Below are 20,756 nucleotides of genomic sequence, written 5' to 3' on the forward strand. Positions count from 1 at the left end.
TATTACATATTATATATAATGTATACACACATAGGTGATGACATAGGATTATATGTATTATATAACAAATATTAATTTATAATACAATATATAGCAAGATACCAGATAAAATATAATGTAGATTATGTATATTAATAAATATATATTATATATTTACTATATTAAACTATTTTAAACTGAACATGAATTTTATGTCCACCCTGTATGTGTATATATTACATATACAATACAAAACATTTCATTGTAGAGCTATATAAGATATAACATAAAATTTTTAAAAATCAACCATGTCTAAATATTCCAATTCTCATATAGTGGAGTTCGTCACATCTTTATCACTACTGAATGTTTTCTGGAGAAAGTTAACACAAATAAAAATGCATAAAATAATTTAAATGTTTGGATCCCTTTATTCGATGACTTTCATAATAACACAAAAGTGGCCAGATTTTTTCCACTATAGCTTAAAACATCAAAAAGATTTACTAGTATTTTATAACTGGCAATGAACTTTACGCTGAGTCATGTGAGGTTACAGGCCCAAGGACCAGTGTTATGTGCTATAGGTTGCCAAAATAATTTCAAACATTCTAATACTTTTGAAATATGATGGAATGACGACAGATATCACAACAAAATTTCAGGGATAATAGGAGAAACAAGTTAATTGATGCCTAGATTTTTAAAGACTTGTTTGTAGACTATGCAGCAACTTTGCTATCTATATTCAAAATCTTCCCCTACGACCTCCTCTGAATCCACCCCAAAATCTTTACCTGGTGGTAGAGTTCCCATCTCTCCCACGACCATGCCCTCTATCATTAGGGAAACCAACCCCTCCTCTGCTTCTATACCTCCCACGGCCACGGTTTGAACTAACTGGGGTTCCAAATGTTTCAGCATTTAATCTTCTTTCTTCAGCCCGGGTTGGTCTCCATTCTCTATTATCAGCACAAGAAATATTATCAAAAAAGGATTTAGTTTTGTCATAATAGCAATTAGGTCCAAGTGGATCTTCCTTATTGGCGTTTCCTTCATTCTTTTTGGTATCAACTCCTGAGTCTCCTTTACCTTTACGATGTACAGGCTTCTCCGGTTTCTCAGGTTTATCTTCTTTTAATTTAATTTTATTATAAAAATCTCTGTTGATCTCCTCGTTACATTGTTCATTTGCACTTTGAAAGTCTTTCTCAAATTTCACTGGACCATCTCCCCGAGTACTAAATTTTCCTCTTTCACTTCGATGACCCCCACACCCTCTTCTTGGAGCTGAAGGAGCACCTGGAGCTACTTGTTTTTTGCTATCTTTTCTGAGTTGCTCATTTTCTGGCCTTGAAGCTTTATATACTTGACTGTGCTCTTGATTCTCTACTAATTTTTGGCTGGTAGATGGCAAAGGACTGGTTGATACAGGGCTCCTTCTCGCAATAGGTGCTAGAACAGGTAAGTTGGCTGAGGAGGTCTGTACTGCTTTATCCGCTACTGGGCTTTTTCTCAAAGGGTCTAAATGAGGGGGTGAAGCACCCTGAAATAACTGTGATTTTAGAGAACTCATATCCTGTGTAAAGGCAGAACCAACTGCATTACTTTGGGAGAAGTTACCACTGTCAGATGTTTCTGTCCCAAAGGATGTCAAAGAGCTTTCACCAACACCAACAGTGCCAAACTGCTGCCCAAATAATGAATTTGGACTGAAATGATTGTACGTTGGCATCCCACCAAAAAGTCTGTAAGAACTCGGTGACTGGAACATAGAGGTAGATGAGCCTAGTGAAGATGAGTCTAGTGAAGACTGAACAATGGCTGGGTCTAGAGGCAAAGAGTATTGTCTTGGTGGCTCACAAACTGTAAGCTGTTTAATAGCATTCCTGCGGAATATAATGTATTCAAAGACTTCTTCTCCAGGTGGTACTGGACAGTCTGTTGGTCTGTCTTCGGTACCAAAGGATCGAACTTTGGCAAGGGCTACAGTGGCATTCTTGGTGTCGATGGTGTACAGGATGCCTTCATACCGGATCTCTGCCTTGGAGATGAGGCTGATCTTGCTGCCGATGTAAGGGTTCTTCCAGCTCATGGTACCACAGCTTCCACTCTAAGCGATTCACAGAAAGGCTGATCTCACTCTACTGTCCGGCTCTTTCTCGGCAGCGTCTACTGCAACCTCCTCTGACCCAACATGGCGGCAATGCCACCTCCATTACCCTCCCACAGTGTAACGTTTTCAAGCTGTGGCGCGGGGCATGCTGGGAGCTTATATTGTATTTAATTGACAGGAGCCCATTGTTCCTGAAATTCTATAATCCTTCAGTAGACTGTGTGTTTTATTTGCTCTCTTTATTTAACATTTAGGATAGTTGTTGCTTTGTTCTGGTAATTGCTTTTATACTAAATTCTTTACTTCACTACTTAATACCTTCATACGAAATGAAGTCTTACTGATAAATAGAGAAATAGTTAAATGATATAAACAGATAATCACATTAAAAGCAATATGAATACTCATTAAACTTTCAAAACTATGCCAAATTAAAATAACTAAATGTGGCTGGGCGCCTGGAGCTCAGCAGCTAAGGCACCAGCCACATACACTGGAGCTGGCAGGTTCGAACCCAGCCCAGGCCTTCCAAACAACAACAACAATTACAACCAAAAAAATACCCAGGTGTTGTGGCTAGCACCTGTAGTCCCAGCTACTTGGGAGGCTGAGACAAGAGAATCACTTAAGCCCAAGAGTTGGAGGTTGCTGTGAGCTGTGATGCCACAGCACTCTACAGGGCAACATAGTGAAACTCTGTCTCAAAAAAAAACTAAACTAAATGAAAGCAAATTAATATCCTGAACTACCATGCCAAGTGGAAAAGACAAGCTGACGAAAAATATGTATAACAGGATAACTTGGGAAAAGAATATATGTACATGCACATGTTTTCCTGTATATATATATATGAACTCCATTTCTGCCCCTTACTAGATGTGTGTGACCCTGTAGTATTGAAATACCCTAAGTGAGCCTGAACTTGCTCATCTATAAAATTTGCATTTTGGTATTTACTTCAAAGACTCATTATGAGTCGCAACAAGCAAAACTATAAAAAACATATGATAGGTAGTACTTACATGAATGTATGTATGGTCTTCCCTGTGTTTTCCCTTTCACAAAAAAGATGACTTAAACATGAATATCTATTAGCTAGGTGTGGTGGCACCCACCTGTGGTCTCAGCTTCTTGGGAGGCTGGGAAAGGAGAATTACTGGAGCCCAGGAATTTGAGGTTACTCTGAGCTAGGCTGACACCATCACACTCTAGGCTGGGCAACAGAGCCAGATCCTGTATAAAAGAGAGAAAGAGGGATAGGGAGACAGGAGGAGAGGAGGAGAAGGGGAGGGGAGAGAGGGGGAGAGTGGGATAGAAGGAGAGGTGGAGAGGGAGAGAGGGTAAAAGGGAAGGGAAGGAAAAAAAGAAAAAAATGTGAACATCTCACAGATATCAATTGAATTTGAAGTGGGATAGGAAACATAATATATACATATTATATGAGGTATAACCTTGGGTGTCATTTCTTTGTAGGATGGGATACTTAGGACAGTGGAAGTAAGGATGCATGTAAATTCTCACCTCTTTACTTTTTATTTTATGTTATTCTCTTACTTTTTACCTTACATTTTGACACTGGAATATATACCTTCCTTTCAACTCCAGAAAAGAGACAGTATGAAATAACTGAACATGAAGACCGGCTTGCTGTACAACAGATAGAAATTAGGTACCTGGGTGGGATAGGGACTTTGGAAACAGAGTTTGGTTTAAAATTGGAATCATTTAAACTGGTTTCATGATGCCAAGAAATATAGAGTGTCTGGATAAGTGAGACCCACATGTAATTAATATATATTTCATATGCATGTATACAAAATATAATGTGAGAAATGCACAAATATGACATTTGTTTTTTTTTAAGTGAGGGGTATAGTTACTAATTATATATTTATCTACATTTCTCAAAAATTCTAAATGAGTAAATCATTTTTAAAATAGAGTTGAAGCTTATACATACATTGCTTGTTATGAAATATTTCAGATGTAACACTTTAAAAAATACTATAGCACACTTTTGTATACTCCTATTAAAAAAAATAAAATAATACCTATACAGTTGAAACTCAGTTGATGTATTTTCTGATTGTGTTAGCCTCCTCTGGCTCAGAGGTAATCACTATCAAGAATTCAGATATTTCAATATTTGTACATTTCTTCATTATTTTTATTAAATATGTAAATATTCATACATGAAATATGTTATTATTCTGTTGCATGTTTAACTTATAAGCTATTGGGTTATCTTATAGGAAAAGGAAGAAATATAAAAAGAACCAATAGTTGGTGCCCTTTGCTCAGTGGGTAGGGCACCAGCCACATATACCAAGTACGGTGGGTTTAAATCCAACCCCAGACAGCTAAAACAACAATGACAACTGCAACAACAACAAAATAGCCAGGCATTGTGGTGGGCACCTGTAGACCCAGCTACGTGGGAGGCTGAGGCAAGCGAATCGCTTAAGCCCAAGAATTTGAGGTTGCTGTGAGCTGTGATGCCTTAGTACTCTACCCAGGGTGACAGCTTGAGACTCTGTCTAAAAAAAAAGAGAGAGAGAGAGAACAAATGCACATTCACATCTAAACAATGCGACCTGCATATATGTATGCTTTTTCACAGATATATCCTACTTAAGAGCTATTAAAATTAACACACCCCTTATTGTACCCTCAATGAATCCCCAACAATAAAAAATAAATAAATAAAATAAAAAATAAAATAAAATAAAATAAAATAAAATAAAATAAAATAAAAATTAACACACCCATTTTCTCGGTTTATGTGCTGTAAGGAGGAGTAACACATTCTGCAGATACTATTTTCAAACACCTTTTTCCTGATATGTTTAGTCTTAGATTTTCCCAGGTGTCAGCTAGCCCAGAATAATTCCCAGACCTAATTTTCCCTCTTTCATTCTCACTGTTACTTATCTATACATTTGCAACCTAATGTGGACCACGCTGGTGAAAGAATACAATGATAGTTTGGAGTTAGTTTTTACATGTCCAGAGTAAATCTTTGGAACTAGCATCCAATTTAGAACTTCAAACAATTTTGTATTACAGATGCTGGCCATGTGTATGTTTCCTTTCCATTTCTTATTTTTTTGCAGTTTTTGGCTGGGGCTGGGTTTGAACCCGCCACCCCTCTCCTTTGAGCCACAGGGGCTGCCTCCTTTTCTTATTTTTAATTACAAATGTAATGTACTTCACAGGTGTTTTAATTCACATGAGCCCATTGTTCCTGAGTACCTGGGATGAATGAGACTGTGAATCAACAACCACCCCCCACCACTGCACCTCACCTGCTGTGTCCCCCTCTGGAAGCTATGTGCTGAGCCCTGGGTGATTTTTGTTTGTTTGTTTGTTTTTTATTAAATCATAGCTGTGTACATTAGTATGATCATGGGGCACCATACACTTGGTTCATAGACCGTTTGACACATTTTCATCACACTAGTTAACATAGCCTTCCTGGCATTTTCTTAGTTATTTTGCTAAGACCTTTACATTCCACATTTACTAAGATTCACATATACCCTTGTAAAATGCACGGCAGGTGTAATCCCATTAATCCCCCTCCCTCCACCTACCTCCACCCTCTCTCCCCTCCCTTTCCCTCTTCTCCCTATTTTTTTTTTTTAATTAAATCATAGCTGTGTACATTAGTATGATCATGGGGCACCACACACTTGGTTCATAGACCATTTGACACATTTTCATCACACTAGTTAACATAGCTTTCGTGGCATTTTCTTAGTTATTTTGCTAAGACCTTTACATTCCACATTTACTAGGATTCACATATACCCTTGTAAGATGCACTGCAGGTGTAATCCCATTAATCCCCCTCCCTCCACCTATCTCCCCCCTCCCTCCCCTCCCTTTCCTCCTTCTCCCTATTCTTAGGTTGTAACTGGGTTATAGCTTTCATGTGAAGGTCCTACATTAGTTTCATAATAAGGGTGGGTACATTGGGTACTTTTTCTTCCATTCTTGAGACACTTTACTAAGAAGGATATGTTCCAGCTCCATCCATGTAAACATGAAAGAGGTAAGGTCTCCATCTTTCTTTAAGGCTGCATAGTATTCCATGGTGTACATATACCACAATTTATCATGCAGCCCCTCCCCCTTTCCCTGCCCTATAGTAGTCACTGCTTAGCTAAGCAGGTGGGTGAACAAAGGAGTCTGCTGTCAATTCAAGGGTCTTCATCTGGGAGAGTTGCATAGAGAAGCCTATTATGAAACTACTTTCATTTCGGGACTTCATTAAAGGCCTGGGATGTGGAGACTTTGTCGTCTGACTGCTGAATGTAAGGTTGGTTTGAAAGACATGCTTGCCCTGCCCCTGGGTGTCTGTAATTTCCATGAAGCTGTCCAGTTGGGGGTGTCATGTGTATAGATTCATAAATTAATTCAGGACCATCCCAGTCCCTAATTCCCTTGGTTTAGAGATATCATCGATATTATCATTCCTGATATTGAGCCACTTTCCTATGGAAAGGACTGGGGATGTTTATTTATTGTTATTGTTATTTTCACTTTCCAAGCAGACATTTTTATAATAGATAAAAACGTAACATTCACAAAAGGTAAAACTACTAAAAGCCCTAAAATTATTACTTATGGATAGGCACTGCTAACATTTGAACTGATTTTTTTAAGAAACATTACTGGGCGGCGCCTGTGACTCAGTGAGTAGGGCACCGGCCCCATATGCTGAGGGTGGCGGGTTCAAACCCAGCCCCGGCCAAACTGCAACAAAAAAATAGCCGGGCGTTGTGGCGGGCGCCTGTAATCCCAGCTGCTCAGGAGGCTGAGGCAAGAGAATCGCGTAAGCCCAAGAGTTAGAGGTTGCTGTGAGCCGTGTGAGGCCACGGCACTCTACCGAGGGCGGTACAGTGAGACTCTGTCTCTACAAAAAAAAAAAAAAAAAAAAAGAAACTTTACTATGTGATGTAACTATGCCTTTAAGAATAGAAATGACATACTATGTTACTTACAGTTTATTAACCTGGTTTTTTTGACAAGCAAATTATAAAGGTCTGTCTATACCAATCAATATAAACCACATAACCAGAAAAATGAAAGAGGAGATATCCAATTTAGGTATGAAAGTATTGATAAAATGGTTCGTACTTACAGTGACTTCCCCAGTTCCTAATACTGTAGTAAATGCTACACCTATATGTACTCATTTAATCCTCACTGTAACCTTTGAGATAGAGTTATTGTGCCTAACTTTTAAAATGAGGGAACTGAGGCACAGTAAGGACAGGGCCAGCAAGTGGTAAAGTTTAGATTTGAACACAGGGTGTGTGGCCCCTGAGTAAATTCATCTACCTAGTATTTGCTGCTCCTGCTTAAATCATAAGACACGCAGTGGCTTTCCTGTTAATCACAGAAAAGCAGAAAAGAACAAAAAGGAATCAACAACTAAAGCGCTATTAGTTTCCTGGTACTGCTGCAATAAAATAGTGCAGAAATGTGCTGTAATCATAGCACATTGGGAGGCTGAAGGAGGAGGATGCTATAGGTCAAGAGTTTGAGACCAGGTTGAGCAAGAACAAGACCCTGTCTCTACAAAAAATAAAAAAATATTAGCCAGGTGCAGTGGTGCATGCCTGAAGTAAGTCCCAGCTACTCAGAAGGCTGAATTTAAGAGGATTCCTTGAGTGTAGGAGCTTGAAGTTGCAATGAGCTATGATAACACAACCACCCTTTAGTCCAGGTGACCAGAGCAAGATTGTGTCTGAACAACAACAAAAAAAATAAAATAAAATAAAGAGAGATTGTCTCACAGTTCTAGATGCCAAGAGTCTGAAATCAAAGTGTCAATAAGGTTTTGCTTATTTTAGTCTCTGGGAAGAATTCTTCTTTGCCTGTTCTTAGCTCCTGGTAGTAACCATGAATCCATGATGATTCTTGCTACCAGCAACATCACTCCAATCTCTGCCCCTATTATATTGTTATTACTGCATGTCTCTATCTTCAATGAGGTTTTCATCTTCTTACAGGGCTACAAGTTGTAGTGGATTAGTGTCCACACTAGCAATCACATCTTAACTGGATTACATTCTGAACAGGCTCTATTTCCAAATATGGTCACATTCATCTTTACTTAGGGTTAGGACCTCAACACATCATTTCGGGGACAGAATAAAACCAAATAACAGTAACGTGATTTTTCTCAGTTATCTGTGCAGAAAATTAATATATTGATAATCATCAGGTGGGTAGAGGGAAGGGGATTGAAAGGATCACACCTGTGGTGCATCTTACAAGGGTATATGTGAAGCTTAGTGAATGTGGAATGTAAATGTCTTAGCAAAGTAACTAAGAAAATGCCAGGAGGGCTATGTCAATTAATGTGATGAAAATGTGTCAAATGGTCTATGAACCAAGGGTATGGTGCCCCATGATCATATTAATGTACACAGCTATGATTTAATAAAATAAAAAAAAATCATCAGGCTGGTTTGGAATTCGGGGATCTGCTCAGAGACAAGATGTGAAGCAGCTCTTATGTGCTGCTGAAATATCCAAGAATGTAAGAAAGGCTTCTGTGTCTAAAACTTTGAACTAAAACCATATCATGGAGATAGTTGCTTCCTTAGTCTACATGTTCTTAGTTCTCTTAAGGAGAAACAATAAGAAATGGATTTTCACAATGTCTCCTTAGCCCTCAGCCAGCCCTTACTGCTGTCTGAATATTTCAATGGCCACCGAAGTCCCCACTCCATGTCATATACTCTACTCTAGACAGGTTTTCTCATTTACCAAGGGTCCTCATTCCACAACCCCTCTGGGTGATAAAGATGACAGATGAGATGCAATCCCAGCCCTTGTGCCAAGAGACCTGTGTGTAAGGCCGTAAGGGGTTGGCTGATCCCTGAAGTAGTGAGTGGGCTCAGGTAGAAGCTCAGGTGTTGGTCTTGGAACAAATGAAGCAGAGAAAGTAAAGTAACATGTACTGATCTACTGTAGGTAAATGCACTTTTATTTCATTTCTTTTAATCCTAACAGCTATTCAAGGTACCATTATTATGACCATTACTCAGATCAAGGGGCTGCTTTTAGGGGAATTTATGTAAACCAGGGAAACGCCTTCCTTGGTTCCCTATGAGCAGCTAATTCTGAATTATTGTAAGGTTTTTTCTTTCCTCTTAATGCCTTCATGGCTCTAAATGCTCTAATCTCCCTCAAGGCTGACAGTACATCCTCCTCACAGTGTCATTTAGTGATTTTTTTTTTAATTATCACCCATATATTTTTAAATTACATCATTGATGTTTAAAATACTTTATGATTGAGAAAAACCTAAGAATTGTATTAACACAAGGAAAAATCCATTTGCAAAACACATCTCAGATATGTGAGAAGTATCCATAATTTATGAAGCACATTCACTAACAAAAATATTGACAACTTATTTTAACGGAGAATTCAAATAAATATATAAATGAACAATAAACATATTAGCTATGCCAAAAACACAAGAACAAATGAGATTCAAATATAAATACTAAGAAGAATATTAAGTGGAAAGAAGATGAGGACTGTGATTCCTCTTTTGGAACAGACTGAGTGTAAGTGAACATATTTGTGTGCTCCTCACCTACAGGGACATGTCTGGAGAGTATGCACCTTCTATGGACAACAGACCCCTTGTGATCAGAGGATAGGAGTCAGGCCAGTAATAAATGCAGATTAATTTCTAATTATGAATATACTCTTCTATATTATTTGAAATTTTATTTTCAGGAAAAAAGTGTATTGATAAAATGTGATCAAAATATATTTTTGTATTCAATTTTATGACAAACTAAGTAGATAAAAAATTAAATTTACATGGTATTTACATGTGTGTTTGTGTGTCTCTTCTAGCTCCGTCTCCTCTAATATACTCTCATATATGCAGCTTTATTTCAATTCAGACAAGGGATGAATTCCGATCTCAGTTTTAGAAATCCCCGAGCATGAAGCATACAGCGATAGCTAAGATTACCTCCCTCTACCTCCCTTCCCCCAAAGTGAGACTTGCAGGGCTCCAATTCTGGCTCTAGCCACCAGGTGACACCCATCTCCAATTGTTATTATTATTATTTTTTTCTTTTTTTAGACAGAGTCTCAAGCTGTTGCCCTGGGTACAGTACCATGGCATCACAGCTCACAGCAACCACACACTCTTGGGCTTAAATGATTCTTTTGCCTCAGCCTCCCAAGTAGCTAGGACTACAGGCACTATTTTGTCCTCAGTAAAGTACTGTGGGGTCACAGCTCACAGCAACCTCAAACTATTGGGCTTAAATGATTCTCTTGCCTCAGCCTCCCAAGTAGCTTGGACTACAGGCATCCACCACAACACCCAGCTATTTTTTGGTTGCAGTTGTCGTTGTTGCTTAACAGACCCAGGCCAGGTTCAAACCCACCACCCTAGGTGTATGTGGCCAGCGCCCTTGACAACTGAGCTACAGGCACCACTTGTTATTATTATTTTTTTAATGAAAAGTACACGTTGCAAAGAATAACACATGTCTTGGAATGATTTGTTTACTATAATACCAGTTCTAGTTGGAAAATTAACATGTATTAATTATTAAATCAGTTCCATTTGCTGTTTACCCAAAATCTACACTGCATTCATGGATATGTCTCTTCCCTCGGTGTAGGTAGAGGCAACCAAACTGTACAGGGTCATCCCTCACAGGGAATAGAAAGTTCACCCTACATTATTCCCACCCCATTACAGACTTCCTAGACTTTCTCCCAACCTCTCTCGGTCATCCCCTTTCCAGGACACTATGGACACAGCTTCCTAGACCCTGGTCTGCCTACCGCATCCTCTCCTCTATCACCTCCCACCAGCCCTCCACTAACTTATTGCTTCCCAGCCATGACTTCCAAGGCCCACTAGAACTACCTGTGTTTGTCATTATACGGATGACCCAGAAAATACAGACTTATTTTACAAATAGGGTAAGTATTATTCTGTACATAGATTCATAAGCTCAATTTTAGGATGGATATTGCATTATTTGCTTTTTGTATACACTTATTGGTAGATAATTTGATACTGTTGGTATGTAGGTGCCACCTCCTGACAGAAGACTGAACTGCTGTTTAAACATTGCAGAGAAAGAAGGTGGGACAGAGGGGTTATGGCCCAAACACTTTAGAGAGAGCATTCTAAAGTCTAAGTGGAAAGGGGAGTATTCCCAGGCCTCAAAGACACTGGTGGCCTCCAGAATAGAAGAGGTGGGGGGATCTAATTGCTTTCAGGAGCACAAGACGTAGAGTCAGCAACCCTTGGATACAGCTGCAGTGTTATATACACATTCATTTATATAAAAGTTGTGGATCAAGGTCTTGGTCTGAAAATGTTTAGTCATTCTTGTGGTAAATAGATTAGGCCAATACCATATTTTTGAAAGCTTTCTTGCAATATAATTTGCAGTCAATAAGACAGGTGCATGGTCTACAGACACATGAAAAAATGCTCATCTTTAATCATCAGAGAAATGCAAATCAAAACCACTTTGACATACCATCTAACTCCAGTAAGAGTAGCCCACATAATAAAATCCCAAAATTACAAATATTTGCATGGGGAGAAAAGGAAATACTTCTACACTGCTGGTGGGAATGCAAACTAATACATTCCTTTTGGAAAGAAGTTTGGAAAATACTCAGGGATCTAAAAATTGACCTGCCATTAGATCCTACAATTCCTCTACTAGGAGTATATCCAAAAGACCAAACATAACTTTGCAAAAAATATATTTGCACCAGACTATTCATTGCAGCTCAATTTATAATATACAAGTCATAGAAAAAGCCCAAGCGCCCATCGACCCATGAATGGATTAATAAATTATGTTATATGGATACCATGGAATACTATGCAGCCTTAAAAAGGCGGAGACTTTACCTCTTTTCTGTTTACATTGAGGGACCTGGAACATATTCTCCTGAGTAAAGTATCTCAAGAATGGAGGAAAAAGTATCCAATGTACTCAGTACTTCTATGAAACCAACTTTTATTTACTCACTCTTTCTTATGAAAGATCTGTAGCCCAGTATGAAGGAGATAAATGGAGTAGGAAGGGAGGGGAGGGGTGAGGATTGATAGAAGGAGGGTAAATGGCAGGACCACACCTATGGGACATATTGCAAGGGTACAAGTCAAATTTTTCAAGTGTAGAACATAAATGGCTTAACACAATAATCAAGTAAATGAGGTGAAAGCTATGTTGATTGGTTTGATGTATGCACGTCAGATTGTATTAAAAAATCAACACATTGTACCCCACATATGCATAAATGTATTCATCATCTATGTGTATATGACTTAATAAAAAAATCCACACATTTTAACCATTTAAATCCATACATTTGATTTTTTTTAGTAAATATATCCCTTACAACAACCCTCACCATAATCAAATTATAGATGTTTCCATCACCCCCCAAATGCCATTGAGCTCAAATGCAGTTAAATCTTGCACCCAACCCCAGCTAGAATTTCCAGCACTATGTTGAAGAGTAATGACAACAGAGGACAACCATCTCTGTCTCCAGTTCTAAGTGGAAAAGCTTTCAGTTTTATTCCATTCAGTAAAATATTAGCTGTGGGTTTTTCATGGATAGCTTCAAACAGTTTAAGAAGTGTGCCACCTATGCCTGTACTCTTCAGTGTTCTAATTAGAAAAGGATGCTGGATTTTATCAAATGCTTTTTCTGCATCTATTGCTTCTCGGTGTTTAATTTCATCATGATCCATTGTGGTGTTCAGAATTGAGAACTGGTCTAAGTATTTCCTGTAGAGCTGGTCTTGTTATGATGAATTTCCTCAGGGCTTATATATCTGAAAAAAAATTTGATTTTTCCATTAATTTTGAAGCTAAGTTTAGCATGACTTTTGGTTCTGTCTTTCCATTTCATCTTCTAATCCCTTTATTGTCTTAATCATTCATATTTTAAATTCCCTTTCTGACAATTAATTCTTTATAGGAAGAGTCTTCTTTAAAAATTGCCTCATCAAGAGGGAGGCAAGATGACCAACTGAAGCCAGCTCTCCACAGATGCTCTCATCCAGAGAGAGAAATAATGGCCAGAAATAATCCAATAAAGCAGAAGATCGGGAGCTGAGCTGAGAGAGAGGATCAATAGATTCACATCACTCCTGCTGTGACAAGCTGGGACTCCGAGGAAACAAATTTCAGGTACAAAACTCATCCCAAAGAGGACATGAATCCTTCCCCTATGCCCCCCTCAGGAGAGTAGCTTGAGACAAGTAAAGAACAGAGGACCTTTTGTTTCACCCAAGGGGAGAGAACACTGAGGGCCTGGACTCCCTCCACTGATGGACACTGCTGCAAGCCCAGGCAGCCTATTGACTGGACCAAAAATTGATCTGGTATTATATCTACTTTCTTGAACTCCCAATCCACTCCTTCCACCCTCCTGGCAGTCTGGAAGACTACGCACTGCAAAATCCAGAGTGTTTGGCAGATTTTTGCTAGGGCAGGGACCCTCATGAGCTCTGGGGAAGTTGCACCAAAACTATAACTTTAATAGAGGTAGGGAGTCACAAGGGGAGAGAGACTTGCCCCATTTTGGAAAGAGCATAGCTCTGGGCCCACACTACTGACCACCAGGGCCCACCAGGTCCCCGGCTCAAAGGTCTGTGGTGGGCAGTTTGGTTCCTGGATGGGCTCATGGACTGGTGGCCTCAGCAGAGACTCCCGCCCAGCTCCTATGACCAGTGCAGCCCATGGCTGGCAACTACCACCCAGGTCCTGAGACCCACTGCCTATGGCTGGCAACTACCACCCAGCCCCTGCAGCTTGTGGCCCATGGCCAGTGACTCCCACCCAGCTCATGCCACCCACAGCCTGATGACATTGATTCCTGCCTGGCTTCTGCAACCCACAGCCAGCAACTGTGATCTGCAGCCCATGAACAGTGACTCCCACCTTGCTTTTGTGACCTTTGGCCCATGCCAGCAACTCCCACCTGGCTCCTGTGACCCAAGGCAGGCAACCAGTGACTACTGCCCAGTTCCTGAGACCAGAGCCCATGGCCAGGCCCCTGCGACCCATGGACCACAGCCAGCGACTCCTGCCAGTTTCTGCAATCTGTGGCCCATGCTGGAGACTCCTGCCAGGCTCTGCGACCTCTGAGGCCCCACAGGCTGGTGACTCTTCCATCGGGCTTCCCCTCCTTCTGTGACCCAAAGCCAGGGGTCAATGGCTCCACCCTCTGGTTCCCCACCCAGCTCCTGTGACCCTTTTGGCCAGTGGCAATGCCCTTCAACTTCCCATGGGATCCAGCAACCTGCACACAGCAGTACCCCAGACCCAAAGCACCACCATGGACAGCGGCAGAGCCACCCCTGACAGTGGTGGCAGCTCCACGGTCCCTGCCACTGGGGTCAAATTGAACTTCCAGTGGATGCCTCCTGCCTAGATGCTGAAGAACTTTGGAACTCTCCCACTAGATCAGTGTTTGTGTTAACTGGAACAATTGGTTTGGTACTCTTGACCTGGGCCAGTCACCCAGGGACCCACTAAGGTTGTACCCTGGTTGTGTTTTTGTAGGAGTGGCCAATTGTCACCTGTGGGGAGGTGAGGTGTCTTAGTTGCTTATACATCTCCACAGCTGAGAATTCAGAGAGCCAAATTGAGACCAAAGTCACTGATTCAGTAGGATTGGGCAGAAACTAGCTGAATATCAGTCAGCACCATTTAGCCCCACCACACCAAGGAGGTTCCCAGAGTTTCAGGCTGTAGTTCTGAAAGGGACCTTTGTAAAGCTCTAAGGGAAAATCTGCAATCACCAGTTCCATTTCCTTGGTAAAGAGCTGGTCAATTACAGCTCTGGTAGCCCTCAATTCAATTTCACCTTGCCAGCTTCTCTAGCCAAATGGTTAAAAGTAATCATGGGGCAGAATCAGCAGAAAAACTCTGGCAACATGAATAATCAGAGTAGATCAACTCCCCCCCAAAATGACAAAGGAGACACAACAGAAGATCCCATTCATAAACAAATGGCTGAGATGTCAGAAATCCAATTCAAAATATAGATTGCAAATAAGATTAAAATAATAGAGGAAAAGATAGAATTAGAAATTCAAGGAGAAATTCAAAAGTTATCTTAAAAATTTCAGTGAATTCAAAGACAAAATTACCAAAGATTTTGACACATTGAGGCAAGAACTTGCAGCCCTCAAAGATCTGATAAATGTAGTAGAAGTCCTCAGTAACAGAACAGAACAGGCAGAAGAAAGGATCTCAGAGATTGAAGACAAAGCTTTTGAATGCTCCCAAATGCTCAAAGAGGAAGAGAAGTGGAGAGCAAAAATGGAAAATTCCCTGAGAGAATTGTGGGACCACTCCAAAAGAGCAAACATTTGCCTCATAGGAATCCCTGAAGGAGAGGAGGATGGTCTGGAAGATACAGATAGTTTACTCCAAGAGATAATTGAGGAGAATTTCCCAAGCATGGCAAGAGACACTGAAATTCAGATAGCAGACAGTTTTAGAACTTCAGTGTGACTCAACCCAAATAGATCATCTTCTAGACACATTGTAATTAACTTCACCAAAGTTAATATGAAGGAGAGAATCCTGCAAGCAGCCAGACATAAGAAAAACATAACATACAAGGGGAAGAATACCAAAATTACTGCAGATTTCTCTGCTGAAACTTTTCAAGTGAGAAGAGGATGGTCATCAATCTTCAATCCTTTAAACAAAACAATTTTTAGCCCAGGATTCTGTATCCAGCTAAATTAAGCTTCATTTATGATGAAGAAGTTAAATAGTTTAATGACATACGCATGTTGAAGAAATGTGCCATAATTAAACCAACTCATCAGGATAAGCTCAGAGCATCTTCCATAATGACCAGCACAATGCTCCACCACCAAGTAAACAAACTCTGAAATTGACCAAAACCCAATTTCCACAGTAATGAAAAAATTCAAAATGTCCACTGGACATTCAAAAAACTTGACACCCAAAATACTACCAGGCTTATCAATACTCTCAATTAATGTGAATGGCTTAAACTGGCCTCTTAAGAGGCACAGGTTGGCTGACTGGATACAAAACCTGAGGCCATATATCTGCTACATACAAGAATCTCATCTTACCTTAAAGGATATATATAGAGTCAGAGTGAAGGGATGGGCATCTGTAATCCAGGCAAACAGAAATCAGAAAAAAGCTGGGGTGGCAATTTTTTTGCAGATACACTAGGCTTTAAACCAACAAAAGTAAGGAAAGACAAGGATGGTCACTTCATATTTGTTAAGGTAAACACTCCACATGATGCGATGTCAATTATTTTTTTTTTTTTTTTATTTTGGCCGGGGCTGGGTTTGAACCCGCCACCTCTGGCGTGTGGGACCGGCACCCTACCCGCTGAGCCACAGGTGCCGCCCACGATGTCAATTATTAACATTTGTGCTCCCAACCAAAATACTTCACACATTATAAAGGAGATCCTAACAGACGTGCACAATTTAATATCTTGCAGCAACATAATAGTTGGAGATTTTAACATCCCTTTGGCAGTATTGGACAGAACTTCCAATAAGAAACTAAGCAAAGATTATGGACTTAAACTTTACCATACAACAATGGAATTTAACAGACATCTACAGAACATTTCATCTTAAGAAAACGAAATATACATTCTTCTCATCAGCCCATGGAACATCCTTGAAAATTGATCACATCTTACATCACAAGTCTAACCTCAGTAAATTTAAAAGTATAGAAATTATTCTCTGTATTTTCTCAGAACATCACACAATAAAAGTTGAACTCACCAAATAACAGGTATCTGCATATTCACACAAAGACATGGAAACTAAATAGCCTTATCTTGAATGATAGCTGGGTCATAGACGAGATTAAGAATGAAATTACAAATTTTTAGAACAAAATGACAATGAAGACACAAATTATCAGAACCTCTGAGATACCACAAAGGCAGTCCTAAGAGGGAAATTTATAGCACTGCAAGCCTTCCTCAAGATAACAGAAAGAGAGGAAGTTAACAACATAATGGGACAGCCCATTTCCACCCAAACCAGGAACCAGGAAAGTTTGCCCATTGTCTCCACTACTCTTTAACATTGTAAAGGAAGTTTTAGCCATAGCAATCAGGGAAGAAAAGGCGATCAAGGGTATCCATATAGGGTAAGAAGAGATCAAATTTTCACTCTTCACAGATGATATGATTGTATATCTGGAAAACACCAGGTATTTTACTACAAAACTCTTAGAAGTGATCAAGAATAGAGCAGCATCTCATGTTAAAATATCAACAGTCATAAATTGGTAGCCTTTATGTATACCAAAAATAGTCAAACTGAAAAACAGTCAAGGACTCTATTCTGTTCACAGTAGTGTCAAAGAAGATGAAATACTTGGAAGTTCATCTAACAAAGGATGTGAAAGATTTCTATAAAGAGAACTATGAAACTCTATGAAAAGAAATAGCTGAAAATGTTAACAAATGGAAAAATATACCATGCTCATGGCTGGGAAGAATCAACATTCTTAAAATGTCCATACTACCCAAAGCAATATACAATTGTAATGCAATCCCTATTAAAGCTCCACTGTCATACTTTAAATATCGCAAAAAAAAATAAATAATAATACTTTGTTTTATATAGAATCAGAAAAATCCTCAAATAGCCAAGACATTACTCAGAAATAAAAACAAAGCAGGAGGAATCATGCTACCAGACCTCAGACTATGCTATAAATTGATAGTGATCAAAACAGCATGATACTGGCACAAAAACAGAAAGATAGATGTATGGAACAGAATAGAGAACCAAGAGATGAACTCAGGTACTTACCGTTATTTGATCTTTAATAAGCCAATTAAAAACATTCATTGGGGAAAAGATTCCTTATTTACAAATGGTGCTGGGTGAACTTGCTGGCAACCTGTAGAAGACTGAAACTGGACCCACACCTTTCACCATTAACTAAGATAGACTCTCACTGGATTAAAGATTTAAACTTAAGACATGAAAATATAAAATACTAGAAGAGAGTGCAGGGAAAATCCTTGAAGAAATTGGCCTGGGTAAATATTTTATGAGGAGTACCCCCTGGGCAATTGAATAAGCTTCAAAAATACACTTCTGGGACCTGATAAAACTAAAAAGCTTCTGCACAGCCAAGAACACAGTAAGTAAAGCAAGCAGACAGCCCTCATAATGGGAGATGATATTTGTAGGATATGTCTCTGACAAAGGTTTAATAACCAGAATCCACAGAAAATTCAAACGTATAAGCAAGAAAAAAACAAGTGATCCCATCTCAGGGTGGGCAAGGTACTTGAAGAGAAACATCTCTGAAGAAGACAGACATATGAAAAAATGCACATCATCCTTAATTGTCAGAGAAATGAAAATCAAAACTACTTAGAGATATCATCTAACTCCAGTAAGATTCATATCACAAAATCCCAAGACCAGAGATGTTGGCGTGGATGTGGAGAAAAGGGAACACGTCTATACTGCTGGTGGGAATGCAAATTAATACACTTCTTTTGGAAAAATGTTTGGAGAACACTTAGAGATCTAAAAATAGATCTACCATTCAATCCTATAATTCCTCTACTGGGTATATACCCAGAAGACCAAAAATCACATTATAACAAAGATATTTTTACCAGAACATTTATTACAGCCCGATTCATAATTACTAAGTCATGGAAGAATCCCAAGTGCCCATTGATCCATGAATGGATTAATAAATTGTGGTATATGTACACCATGGAATATTATGCATCCTTAAGGAAAGATGGAGACTTCACCTCTTCATGTTTACTTGGATGGAGGTGGAACATATTCTTCTTAATAAAGTATTTCAAAAATGGGAAAAAAAAGTATCCAATGTACTCAGCCCTACTATGAAACTAATTTATAGCTTTCATATGAAAGTTATAACCCAATTATAACCTAAGAATATGGGGAAAAGGAGGGGAAGACAGGAGGGAGGATGGGGAATTGGTGGGACCACACCTACAGTGCATCTTACAAGGATACGTGTGAAACTTACTAAATGTAGAATATAAATGTCTTAGCACAATAACTAAGAAAATGCCAGGAAGGCTATGTTAACTGGTGTGATGAAAATATGTCAAATGGTATATAAAACCAGTATATGGTGCCCCATGATTGCATTAATGTACACAGCTATGATTTAATAATAAATTTATAAAAATAAAGAAAGAAATTGCCAAATTTTTGGAACAAAACAATAATGAGGACACGAATTATCAGAACCTGTGGGATACTGCAAAGGCAGTCCTAAGAGGGAAATTTATAGAGGTGCAAGCCTTCCTCAAGAGAATGGACAGAGAGGAAGTCAATAACTTTATGGGACATCTTAAACAACAGGAAAGGAAGAATATTTCAACCCCAAACCCAGGGGAAGAAAGGAAATAACTAAAATTAGAGCAGAATTAAATCAAATCAAAAACAAAATAATTATTCAAAAGCTCGATGAATCAAAAAGTTGGTTTTCTGAAAAATTAAACAAAATTGATAAAACTCTGGCCAACCTAACCACAAATAGAAAATTAAAGTCCATAATATCATCAATCAGAAATGACAAAGGCAAAATAGCACAGACACCTTAGAAATTCGAAAAATCCTTAATGAATACTACAAAAAACTTTATTCTCACAAATAATGAAAATGTGAAAGAAATTGACCAATTCTTGGAAGGAAGCCAATTTCTTAGACTTAATCAGAAAGAATTGGAAATGCTGAACAGATGTATGTCAAGTCCTGAAATAGAATCAACTATACAAAATCTCCAAAAAAAAGAAGAGTCTGGGACCAGATGGCTTCACATCAGAATTCTACCAAACCTTTAAAACAGGACTAGTACCTATATTACATAACCTTTTCCAAAACATAGAAAAAGAGGGAATATTTCCCAACACATTCTATGAAGCAAATATCAAACTGATCCCTAAACCAGGAAAAGAAAACTATAGACCAATATCTTTAATGAACATAGATGCAAAAATATTTAATAAGATCCTAGCAATCAGAATCCAGCAACACATCAAACAAATTATATATAATGACCAATTGGGTTTTATCCCAGTCTCTCAAGGTTGGTTCAATGTACGTAATTCTATAAATATAATACATCACATAAGCAAACTAAAAAAACAAAGACCATATGATTCTTTCAATAGATGCAGAAAAAGCTTTTGATGATATCAAGCATTGTTTCATAAGAACACTTAAGAAAACAGATATAGAAGGGACTTTTCTTAAACTGATAGAGGCCATCTACACCAAACCCACAGCCCAAATCACATGGAATGCAGTAAAATTGAAAACATTTCCATTAAGATCAGGAACCAGGCAAGGTTTTCCATTGTCTCCACTGCTTTTTAACATTGTAATGGAAGTCTTAGCCATCACTAAGGCAAGAGAAGGCGATCAAGGGTACACAAATAGGGTCAGAGGAGATCAAACTTTCACTCTTAACAGATATGATTTTATACCTGGAAAACACCAGGGACTCAACTAGAAAAATCTTAGAAGTGACCAAGGAATACAGTGGCATCTCAGGAAACAAAATCAATACTCACAAATCAG

The 20,756-nt window shown here is 38.9% G+C and overlaps 1 protein-coding gene across 1 annotated transcript; it reads right to left on the minus strand.

The window, feature by feature from the left end:
* Positions 1-772: 772 nt before the first annotated feature.
* Positions 773-2,074, minus strand: LOC128577981 (protein LSM14 homolog A-like). The gene has a single exon (XM_053580346.1). The coding sequence runs from the start codon at positions 2,072-2,074 to the stop codon at positions 773-775; it is 1,302 nt and encodes a 433-aa protein (XP_053436321.1).
* Between the last annotated feature and the right edge of the window lie 18,682 nt (positions 2,075-20,756).

This window comes from Nycticebus coucang, chromosome X, assembly GCF_027406575.1.
Source record: "Nycticebus coucang isolate mNycCou1 chromosome X, mNycCou1.pri, whole genome shotgun sequence".
NCBI classification, from domain to species: Eukaryota; Metazoa; Chordata; class Mammalia; order Primates; family Lorisidae; genus Nycticebus; species Nycticebus coucang.

Excerpts from the sequence above, each read along its gene's own strand:
- LOC128577981 (XM_053580346.1), bottom strand. The coding sequence starts at position 2,074 with ATGAGCTGGAAGAACCCTTACATCGGCAGCAAGATCAGCCTCATCTCC.